The following is a 12,622-nucleotide window of genomic DNA, read 5'->3' on the forward strand; positions in this document are numbered from 1 at the left end:
CAGTACCCAGAGCAAGGTAGTGTATCATGCCCAAAACAAGGCAAACTAATTTGGAGTTCATTGTCTTGAAATCTACAAAATGGCACCATCTTATGTCAACCTTTTCATTGTGTCAACTATTTGGGATTAACTTAGCCATTGTGGACCTCATTAATGTCAACCTCCTGTTGATGTTGGGAATGTGGCCTCACTAAGGCCCAGCAAGCAGACTCTATTTGACCTATTCAATCCAAGTGTCGATTTTTCAACTGTCAGAAAAATCGTCACGGTCGGCAAACACCTCAACCGATAAATCACTTGCTCATCCATGTGTTTTAGAAAAAAATTGCCGTATTTGACTATTTTTCGGGGATGCAGATTCTACTTTAAACAAAAAGACAAATGCAAACAGGGACATGTACGGATTTTTCAGATAGATGGAAAATGCAGGCAAGATTGAACACACACACACACACACACACACACACTTCATAGGATACATTTGAATTGAACACCAATAATGATTCACTCACTTTATTTTTAAAATGGGGACAAAATGTGAAAATGTACACCTATTTATATATTCCTATATATATTAACAATCTTTCCGCAAAAAAAAACAACAAATAAATATATACATGAAACCCGTTTTTTACTGGGATGTAAGTTAATTAAAACCAGTACTGCTAAAAGTGTCCCCAATAAAGAGGGATTAGACAGTGGCATGACAATTGAACAGTACAGTCCTCCCTGACCTCAAACAATAGACCTGTTTCTGATTTTGGCAACTAAATCATTTTACAGTTGATCCTCTTTTACCATCTGACTTTTAGGGTTGCAAAGTGATCTCATGCAAGCAGCAAGAATTAAGTGTTTGGAGAAAATGTTTTTGCTACATAACTGAGAGTACCTGCTAAGAAATGGTCAAAGTCATCTATGGTTTAACTCAAGAAAACTCTTTAAAGCGTACCGGTAATGGGCACACCCTGGCAGTACAAATATATATTAGGGTGTTCAACCAGGATGCAGTTACAATCCCGGCGGTCGGAATCCCGGTGTTCAAAATCCCGACCGCCAAAATCCTGCCACTTTCTCCCTCTGTGGGTGTTCACGACACCCATAGAGGGAGAATAAATTAGTGTGCCGAGCGTAGCGAGGCACCAGGCCCACAAGGGGGGGGGGGGGGGGGGGGGGTGATCCAGGCCCCCCCTCCTTGTCGGGATTTTGAACGAGAGTATTTAGAACCAATCCCGTTCAACCTATCAATTCATTAGCGCAGAGGTACCCAAGTCCACGTTTTAAGGATAGCCATGCTTGAGTACAGGCCTTGCCCAAGCCCAAGCATGGATAGCCTTAAAACCTGCACTCTTAGGGTGTCTTAGACATTAAAGATGGCAGTTTACTTTCAAATTTTGGGTTCAGTCACAAAATGGCTGTCCTGCCACGTGGATCCTAGGAAATGTATAGATTTGTTTTTCCCCACAAAATGGCTTCCTATACTACTTCCAATTCTAAAATCACCTTCTATGTGTGCTATTCAGACCAAGGGGTTCTCAACCACTATTCTTAGGTATCACTAGCAGATCATGTTTTGTGGATTTTTGCTTGTGGAAGCAGGTGTAATAGCCCACAACCTATATTAACTCACCAGTGCATGATTAAAGACTTCCAACCAACATGAACTGTTTGGTGGAACTTCAGGATTATGGTTTAGAACCCTTGATATGAACTTGTAGAAAGCTGCTTAAGTCTATGGTTAATTTCCATAACTCAAGAGGGGCATTTCCATTGTGGAACACCATTGCTAGAATGCAACAGTAGGTGTTTAAGGCATTGCAGTCTTTCTGAAGTTTAAATTTTTCCCATTCTATGCATTGTGAGAGACCGGAAAAGAGAAAGATGCTAAACAGAAATGCAAATTGTCAAACGGAATGTAGGAAACCTCGAGCTAGCCTGGAAGAGGGTGACCATACAACTCTAACCAAATGTTCACAAACAATCATCAGTTGACGGAATCCTTGTCTTTAAATCTGAATAATCCGCTTGATGGCATAGTCATATGGAAATGGATGAATCATTCTGTTCTCTTTACACATTCATCTATTTCTTAGTCCTATTTTTAGGAAGAGGTTTGGAACCTCATTTTTAAGGCATCGGCAGTGCTAGCTGACGAGAACATTTTGGATAATTAAAATAATAAAAAACAAAAACCTGCTCCATGATCCACCTAACTGAACTTTCCAGCGGTGGTCATCAAGCGCGGTCCTCAAGGCACAGGTTTTTACGGCCATCCATACTTATGCACAGTCGGTATAATCCAGCTGACAAATTAAATCACCTGTGCCTAAGCCTGAAAAGCCTTAAAACCTGGACTGTTGATGTGCCTTGAGGACTGTGATTAAGGACCACTGCTTTACAGCATTCCCTATCGCTGCTTCTCTCCTGGCATTAAGCAATACTTTCTCCTCAACAGCCCTTTACAGTGTGCTCTGAAATGGCGTCTTTCCCTTTACTGTACGAGAAATGAAAGCCAAATTCCAAAGATAAGGGATGTCCGTGGTGGCAAGTCACGTTCATTTGCCATTTAGTCAATGGATAGGCTTCTTTGAGCTGCCATTCAATGAAGATGTTGAAGGTTTAAGTCAAAGTCTATTATACGTGCCAGTATAACGCTCACAAAACTTCACTGAGAACTAAAGAAATGGCCAAAACGGATGGCAGTGTCCAGAGAATATAAGGCTGGTTTAGGAGAGCGTGTGCACGTTGGGCTCTGCGTTCCTTTCTCCCAACAATACACTGTCAAACTGATATGTTAGCTTTTTCTTGACTTTCCTGATCTCCCCGGTCTTGCCGTAGTTGCGCAGAGCACGGGCCATCTTCTGGTAGGTCATCTTCTTGCGATTTCCTTTTTGTTGCCCCCATCGATGAGCAAGTACCTCTTTGTGTTTGGATGAGAACTGGAAGGTCCCTCTCTCGCGGTCCAGCCACCAGATGCAGTCTCGCATGTCACCCTTCTGCAACAGCTCAAAGAGGAATTTGTAAAGGCGAACCTTTTTCCGAACACCTTCTATGGGAAAGAAAAAAGGCTAATTAGTAACAAAACATTAGCTATGGCTAAAAGTCATAAGTGTGTCTGTCAAAAGCCCAGATGGATTGGAGAAGTTCATTTAAGGGACCAATACATCAGGCAGGTAAACATTATTTACCCATTCTAGCTGGGTCAGGGGTTTTGCATAATACAACAGTTGCAAATTCTCGATACACCATTTCCAACCAAAAAATTATTGGGGTAGGTGAACCAGAGATTTTTAACATGGCAGTCTTTTTTTTCTTATTCCCCAACGGATCACCGATCATTGATGACCATGAGTTACATATCGACGGCTATAGATGTATAGCCCACATTAATCTCGTCATTTATCATCAGGGACCTATTTACTAATTGCCAGTGACAATAAGATCAATATAACAATGAATTAATAACATTGATGGTCTTTCTGGTCATTGACCAAAAAAATATTTAATCCAAAAAAAAAAAAAAAATCTGATCCAACTCGGGAGCCCAGTATTTTTTGTTTGTTTTGACTCATCCATTATCGTTTTACATGATCTCTTCGACCAGAGTCCAAAGTAAATACGTCACGTATTTTGTGTGATGTATTGGTTTATGAGAGCCATATATCATTTTGAATTATAGGCACCTTATTTAGCTCATTAGCCTGACAAGATTTATGTATAAGCCATATAATGCTAACCTTTATCACTTATATTAGCTTGTGTATAGAATGTAATGTTGTCATTGGCCAATCGGTTAATCAGGTGACTTGCCATGACCTTTTGACCCTTTTGCACCCCAAAAATAATAGGAATGTGTCACCCTCTGATAAAGCTCAAGGATAAACTAGAAGGGTGTAAAGCCCCGTACACACGAGGGAGATATATTGCTCAGTCTCTCTCTCTCTCTCTCCCCCCCCCCCCCCCTCTTCTACTCCTTTATCAGCTTCTTCACTCTCTTTTTCTAAATTCTTTCACCTTTGAAATATGTTCAATGTGATTCCAGTCCTGGTCCTGGAAGCTACCACTACTCATGATCTTGTCATCACTTCACCCCTCCTTTATCTCCAAATGTGAACAATGCACACTCCCTCTAACCCTTGCTGCTCCTCCCGAGTGTTTTCCTTCTGCCCTACTTCCACTCCCGCATCCAAGATTACACCCATGCAAATCCCCTCCCCTGAATCCCTCTCCTCCACCCTATCCGTGCATCTACCAGCTTGAGATTCAAACATTGAAACCACTCCTGTCCATGCAAGACTTCCATGACCCCACATTAAACCTCAACTCCACTGTACAGTACGTATTGCCCGGTTTACCGCCCATCCCTTTAGACTGTAAGTCCTAATGAACTGGGCCAATGACAGACTCCTTTCTGACCATCTTTCCCTTAATTCTCCATATCCATAGCTACGGGCACTTTGTGGTGTCAGATACAGTAAATAAAACAGAATAAAAATAAGAATAATAACCCCCAATGCCTCCAGGACAATAGTCACTTGATTCACCATCTGAGATTTCAAGTTTATGGCGGTCATCTTCAGAATGCGATGGACTCCGGAGGTTGTAGGGTAACTGGTATGATTGAGGGTAGGGATTAAATGTCTGGGGAAAGAAAAAACACACATTAGACATGGGTTTCGTTTATATGAATGTCATGGCTATTTCTAGGTAATGCTGAGCCCGCCGGTCATGTGTCCTGCTGGACACCTCTGACGACATTAAGTGCTTTGGAAGGTGGCAAAGCTAGTGGGTGCCTGCTCACATTGGCATCCTATAACAAATGCCACTCTGACTTTCGCACACACTCCACTCTACAATTCCATTGTAATCTAAATACTGGACCCCCAGGTCCCACCTGATGTTGGCTAATGGACAATGGTGTATCCTTACCTCAGTGCTGTACATCTCATCATTCAGGGGACATTGGGAAATGCAGGGAGAGGTCTCAGTGAGGTCCTGGCTGTTGTCTGGGCAGCAGTAGGAATAGTTTCCCTGCAGGTAGGACACGTGGACGTTCTGGAGGGGCGTCAGTTGTCCATTCTCATAGTCCTCATAAGATGTATACTGAGGCTCTATCAAGTTCCAGAGGAAGTCTGTGAGATCAGACATATAGTGTGTTAGTGCATCACATATATCACAACCAGACAGCCCTAGTGAAAACAACCCCATCTACAAGTCGTACTAACTGAAGAGTTCAAGCTATACAATACAGGGGGCGCTCTAGTGACATAGAACTCAGGATACATTGTACAGATATAGGATACAGAGAGGATACTAATGACATATAGAGTACACTAATGAGACAATATATAATGCAGAAAACATTACAATAACAGATAGAGAACACATAAAACATTCTAGTGACAGATATACAATACAGAGAGCATTCTAAATGGGGTTTTAGGGGGTCATTCTAATCTGCTCGGGCCCAGGCTAATTTGCACCGGGCACCGATGTTTAGGCTCATGCTATGCAATTGCATAAATGCCATGGGATTTGCACGGGGAAGGAGGACCGTAGCAATGGTATTGTAGGGTGTACCCACGTAGGCGGGCAGCTGCCTGCTGGGGGGCAGGCGGCTCATGTCGCAGGATTTTAGCCACCCACCCAGTTCTCGGACCGGACAAAAGAAAGGGCTCTATTGCCCAATTTACAATACAGAGAGCATTCTAGGGACAATTATACATAACACAGTGCACACTAGTAACACTATACATGAGGCCTAAATTCATTCTGGGTAGTTTAACACAGCAGGAGAGACACAGATTACCACATCAACTACACATTATGGAAGAGCGGTACATTTATAAAACAGAAGGCGTCGACCATAGGAACCAACCAGATTCAAGATATTATCTAAAATGTACCATATAAATGCTAGATAGAATCTGATTGGATGCAATGGGCCACATGTTGATGTTAATAAAACCCCTCGCTGTCATTGATTATATAAACCAAGGGACTGCTCTACAGCAATCAATTAGTTAACTAGAATATATTTCAAGTGTTCCTGGATCACGCTATACAGATATAAAGATAGTGAGAACAGTACAGTTAGAGATACGGTTCAGTTGAAGGGAGGGGACAGAGCTACCATTGTTTTTACACGGCTAAGACACTGCTAGCTCCCATTTTCCATATAACAGTCTTGCAAATTTCCTAGGGGATTATTTGCATGCCGTTTCAAGCCCTAACAAGGCCTCTGTATGTCAGGCTGATGTACGAGAAGAGATCATTTGGCAGTAGGGTGAGAGATCAGCAACTGCTAATGCCGAGGTAAATCCGCCTGGGCTGCATGATCATGACCCTATGGCAGGCAAAATGGAGTCTGAGGGGCCATAAATAACCATACTGCTATAGGGTTACCAGGGATCAGTATGGAAACAAATCATTAAATGAGTCAGATTTTCACTTTTTCTGACATTTTAGAAGCCGATTAGAAAGGGACGTTTGCAATTAATCCCTTTCTATAGGAGCCTATAACTTATTATTACTGAGTGTAGGTGAGTTTTCATATATTTCAAAGCACCTATAGCTTTATTTAAAACTGCTTACATTCCGGCAAACTAGAGATTCTAAATAAGGCAAGTGGTGGTGGTGTTGGCTCTAGCAACCAATCAGATTATGCCTATGATTTCTCTATTGCTGGTAGAGTCTGATTGGTTGCTATGGGGCACACCTGCAGATGTATGTTGTAGAAGCTTTACGGTCAGAGCATTACAGTGATAACAGCAGCACAGAGTATTTTAGGCAACAGTGGACAAAAAGTAGGAGGGAATAGACACTAACAAAAGGCCGGAATGATGATGATGTGGGCTTGATGAAAAACTGATGCCAGTGACTCCCAAACCAGGTGTGTGGCACCCCAGGGTGCCTCAGGACACTTGCAGGGTCATCGGTTTGGTGGTCCAGGACCGACTTAATTTAGTGTTGACATATAAACCAGTCTTGCGTTCCCTCCCATTAATGGCCAGGAGGCTCCCAAAAATCGCGTCTGCCTCCCGGCCCCCTGGAAAGGTGGGCAAGTCTCCCGCTTGCTGCCTAGAGCCCCCACACCTCCCTTCCCCGCTGATTCAATCCCCGGAGAGACAACCCATGGGGGAGGACACACAAGGCTGACACCACTACGCCCTGCTCCCATGCCACAGAACTGTGATTCGCGGGTCCGCAGTGAGGGGATTGGGCTAAAATGTTGCAGTAGCTGCATTTCTCATAATTTAAGCCCAGCCCCCTCTCGGCAGGCCCACGAATCACAGAGTTCTGTGGCATGGGGGTGGGGCATAGTGGTGTCTTGTGTGTCCCCCCTCCACGGGTTGCCTCTCTGGGCTTCTCCCAGAGAGGTGAAAATAAAAGTAGGCAAGTACAGTATGATATAAACACAATTTTCTTAATTTAATATTTGTTTTGGGAGTTGACAATAAGAAACGTTTGACCTAGGGGTGCGGTTATGTCCCGGCCCCTCAGACAGGCTTTCTCCAGACCACTAGGCCCGAGCCATCTCTCCCGTGTGCAGTTGGTGCTCATGCAGATCTATGGGGCTAATTAGATATACTGTATTGGCACATCAAGCTATTATTGAATGTCAGCGTGTGCGTACCGTACGCAGCGTGCAAGCAATTAGCAAATTAAAATGCGTATGGATCGTAAACGCGATGCGGCCATACTTTGACTGACAGGAGGGGCGTAAACTGCCGTTTTCTGGGTGTGGTGGGAAAAAAAGCAGTGGTGCCGAGGCGTTTCTGAGGGTCTGTGACCCCAGTGATGACCACTCCTACCTAGTCTCAGTCGCAGATTATTGGAAGCCTCAGACCTACTTACATTTGCGCAAACTGCAAAAAAACTTTTGATGGTTCAAGAATTGCGTATAGATTTGCAAATCGATGGCGGTTAGCGATCCCACACGTTTGGGTTTTCTTTCTGTCTGGGTGGCAGTGGCTATGCAAGCTGAATTAGCCCCATGCTTGGTCCTCGGTGTGTTCCTGTCCTCAGCACAACGCCGTACAGATTGATTTTATTATTTGTCATAACTACTGTACATTATATAAAAACTAAAAGCGATAGCAAGGGAACGCAGTACGGAGCCTCCTACCAGTGTCTACAAGACTCTCATGAGTAACAGTCACATGTGCTGTGGAGATTCCCTTACGTCTGCTGTTTCGTTACCCTTTTTTTGTTTTTAACCAAAACTTGTCTGGCACCAATATAGACAGCGTGTGACACGGAGGGGAAACCGTCTAGGCCAGTGATGGCTAACCTTGACACTCCAGCTGTTGTTGAACTACACATCCCAGCATGCCCTGCCTCAGTTTTAGCATGGCCAAACAGTACAACTGTAGCAGGGCATGCTGGGATGTGTAGTTCAAAAACAGCTGGAGTGTCAAGGTTATCCATCACTGCACTAGGCTAAGTGTGTGATAGAAATGAACATTGCATTTGCAGTATTGACAAACACATAGCAGCTGGGGAAGAGTATAGTCACAATAGTTCCTAAGGTAATAATGGCTGTACATAACAATACCGTATTGTCTCTAGGATCAGATATCTTCCTCATTTAACTATCAAATCCGCCTGATATAAAAAAAAACATAACCTGCTGTGTACGAGGTTAGAATGAGGGGATGGCGGGGAAGGGGGGGGGGTGCACATTACCTATATGAGGCTCCAGTTCGCTGGCCTGGGAGAAGTTTCCGGTGTGTTTTGCGAAGGGTTCCAAATCCTGAAGCATCGTATCGGGGTACTGAGGAAGAGAACATTGCATAAGGAATTGCAACAGAAGTCACTTATAAAACACAATATAAGGATGGGTATAGTATAAACGGTCGGCGGGGTCTTGGACGGCACCACATTATCGATGTGCACAAGGCCGACACAAAAGATCAACATGGGTTATGGTTAACACATTTTAGAAGGTCGATGTGAGTTTTTCCATGTTTTTTTGTCCCCTTTGTTTGCATGGGGCCGATGTTCTTCACATGTGCAGACGCAGGGTGCATGCGGCCATGGCGAACAAACACTTCACCGGATGCACGTAACATTGCGGGCGGGGGACGCATCCATGGGAACGACCAGCGTTTGCTGGCCATTTCCATGGTATTGCCCTGATGACATGGGCGCCTGAGGCGGGGTAGACGTGGGCGCCTGAGGCGGGGTAGACGTGGGCGCCTGAGGCGGGGTAGATGTGCGCGCCTGAGGCGGGGTAGACGTGGGCGCCTGGGGCGGGGTAGATGTGCGCGCCTGAGGCGGGGTAGACGTGGGCGCCTGGGGCGGGGTAGACGTGGGTGCCTGAGGCGTGGTAGTCTTTTCACGATGTCACCCCCCCCCCCTTTATAGCGCTCACCCACAAAAATGTAACATGTGTATTGGAGCCAAATAGTCTAGAATTGTCCCTGGGTAAGTGCTATATTGTTCTATACCGTGGTCACATACACGTACACTGCACACCCCCCCCCCACACACACACACACACACCATATACTGCCCCTATATACACTTCTCCTCTATGCTCTTTCATATTCTGCACCCCTCCCACACCCCGCAGAGTCTCGCACCCTGCGCAGGCCGTGCCCAAACCTCTCAGACCAGTCCCGGCACCCAGCAGCAGGAGATGTAGAACCCCGCAGCTCCTGTGTGAGTAGCCCCCCTTTATAATTCGGGGCTCACACAATGTTTTGATATGTAAATAAATAAATAAAATATGGATTCATAAATCAGCTTTAATTAATATAAACACTCCTGGTGATTGCCCTGCGATGTGGATTACTGGATTATGTTTCTGGGGGGTTGAAACAGCAACCCCGGACTGTTCCCCAAACTACAGCAACAATCAGCGGTGCATGATCTGCTTTACATATTAACAAATGGGAAATCTATCAGTGCAGCATGGTATTATCCATTTGAGAAGGAATTTGTCTTTGCGAGTGAACCAGAATAACCCCCTAAAAGTGTTTCTGTCGTTTCCTGTCTCTTGCTGTCTCCAGTGCACCAGATGCTATCTGCCGTACCCTACATTGCCCGCTATAGCCTGGCAGAATACCAACACCGCTAAATACAGGGACAAAATCATATCCTTCATTAGAGTGTGTGGGCAGGGATCATACATACATACATACATACATACATACATACATACACACATACATACATACATACATACATACATACATACATACATACATACATACATAATCCCCTCTAGGCAAATCATAGGTAAACACAGTAGAGGATTTTCTGCATGGGAACCATATCCGTCTACCCCATAGGATAGGCTCTCAAACTTGGTCCTCAGGACCCCAAACAGGTCACCCAGCAGGTGCACAGGTGTAGTCATTACTCGCTGACACATTTTGAAAGCTCCACAGGCGCAGCCAAGAAAGAGTCACTCTCCACAGAAAAACACAAAAGGAAATAATGACTTACCGGGCAGTTGAAAGACGTATTGTCAAAGCTGTGGAGAGAGGAACATAAGAGACGTCAGACGGCAGGCACAGGATAATGTGATATATTCTGCTGTCTGTTATACTGACACAGGCTGAGGCCAATCTCCTTATCAGACTTCCTGCACTGGTTTGTGACCAAGCAGATGTGGTGCCGGAGACAGACAGACAGTAGACCAAAAGTCAATATCCTGACTGTTAAAAGACCGACAGTTGGGATCTCAACTTACTGGGGGTATTTTTCCTCGTGGGGGCCACAGCTCTCATTGAGGGAGAATAGAACCTGTGACAAGTAGGGAGCCACGGAGCCCGCAAGGAGTCCCGGCAGTCGGGATTCCAACGTCAGTCTAATGACCCTCGGAATCCCGACTATCGGGAGGTCCTACCGCACCCGCAGATGTTCACAAGTGCTAGCTCAACAGATACAGCCCAACTTTTTGTTTTGTTTTATTTTTGTGCGGACACCTGTAAGTAAAGTGAGACATCTGACATAGGTCAACATGCCTAAGGTCAACAGGGTCAACATAAGCATTAGGTCGACAATGGGAATGTCGACAGTCAAAAGGTTGACGTTGTTGTTCACAATTTTGGCCCAAATGTCTACATAGTCGACGTGGACACTGCACTCTGCGACACTTTTCCACGTACCTGTCGGCACATGTCGAAAGAAAAAAAACGTGTTGATCTTTTCATTGTTGACCTTCACATTTTTTACCTAATGCTTGTGTCGTCATTCTGACCCTGTTGACCTTGGGCATGGTCGACACAATGTACCTTAATAGGGCCCGTATCCCGGCTAGACCACTTATTCACTAATGCTGACTTATGTTCCATTGATATGAAGAATTGTTCACAAGTGCCGTGCACCATTATATAAACAGCCCAAATGTTCATCACAAGAAAACTGCGCAGCGCACACAGACCAAGGAGCGGAGCCACCGGGAGATAAATCATAACCGTTATAAGACTGAGGGTGAGATGTACTAAGCCATGAAATGGTATCCAATGGGGAGTGATAAACCATCAGCCAATCAGCTCCTACCTGTTATTTTGCAAACACAGCCTGTGACATGGCAGTTAGGAGATGATTAGCTGGTAGTTTATCACTCTCCATTTTATCACTTTTCAAGCTTAGTACATCTGGCCCTGAGCATTAAGAAAAGACAAGTGTTTAAAGTGACAACAGATGTAGCGGAGCATTATTTGTAAAGCATGACTGAGTATGTTCTTCGCTACCTAAACTAACCTGTCTTAAACTGGCCATACACCTACGGATTGATTGTCAGATCTGGTTGGTTGGAACAAACACCTGGTAATATCTGAGTGACAGCTTTTGGCAGTTTTCCAGCATCTCACCGCAAATGGTCAACTGTCATCTGCTGTCATCCACTACCAGGCTTTTGTTCCAACCAGCCAGATCGGACAATAAATCTGTAGGTGTATGGCCAACTTTACACTCAGAAACAATTATTATTTTCATTTCTGTTTTATAAGCAATTTTGTAGTTTTACATTTTTAGTATAGTTTTGGTTTTATCTGTTTCTAGTTAGTTGGTTCTCTTAATTAAACTCATTTTGTACTTTACAAACGGACAATGGGCCAATTCAGCAAAGTCATGTACATACTGTAGGAATGACAATATCTAATTATGGAGTACTGGATACGATGACATGTATCCTGTGTGGGGGTCAGTCTTTAGAAGGTCCCATGTTGGAATTAGGGTTTAAATATAGAAACATATGATCTATAAGTTGCCACAAAGTGCCGGCGGGGCAGTATAGTTCTCTGACCTATTAAACCTTGAAGAAGGATAACAATGTGAGAGATAAACTACCGACCAATCAGTTCCTTTCATTTTTCTAACACAGACTGTAAAATATAAGGCCGAAGCTGATTGGGCAGTACTTTATCGCCCCCCTTAAGGAATTATCTGTTCTATTTGCTCTGGGTTAGTAGCATTTGTCTAATTGTCTCATCTTTGTGTAGGTATAACATTTACACACGTCAGTATCTTACACAGCATCTGTATTACAAAGTATCAGTAACTGATCATGTGAGATATATTATATTAGCCGTACACGTGTCTCTGAAGTCTTCACATAGAAACTGCGACCAGACGTGTGCGTCATTCTCTGTGCCTCCTACTACAGGGT

The 12,622-nt window shown here is 44.2% G+C and overlaps 1 protein-coding gene across 3 annotated transcripts in view; it reads right to left on the bottom strand.

The window, feature by feature from the left end:
- Positions 1–503: 503 nt before the first annotated feature.
- The window catches only part of LOC146042300 (transcription factor Spi-B-like), a 16,492-nt gene continuing 4,373 nt past the window's right edge, over positions 504–12,622 (bottom strand). The window contains exons 2-6 of one of the 3 annotated variants that reach the window (XM_083162253.1): positions 10,453–10,480; positions 8,686–8,773; positions 4,927–5,129; positions 4,542–4,638; positions 504–3,046 (exon numbers count right to left, since the gene is read on the bottom strand). In XM_083162253.1, the coding sequence (XP_083018379.1) occupies positions 2,724–3,046; positions 4,542–4,638; positions 4,927–5,129; positions 8,686–8,773; positions 10,453–10,480 (739 nt within the window). In that variant the 3' untranslated portion in view covers positions 504–2,723. Of the gene's footprint in view, positions 3,047–4,505; positions 4,639–4,926; positions 5,130–8,685; positions 8,774–10,452; positions 10,481–12,622 lie in introns of all 3 variants that reach the window. The other 2 variants (XM_083162252.1, XM_083162250.1) reach the window with 2 other exon arrangements.

The sequence above is a fragment of the Crinia signifera genome, chromosome 19 (genome assembly GCF_055691185.1).
Source record: "Crinia signifera chromosome 19, ASM5569118v1, whole genome shotgun sequence".
Classification (NCBI taxonomy): Eukaryota; Metazoa; Chordata; class Amphibia; order Anura; family Myobatrachidae; genus Crinia; species Crinia signifera.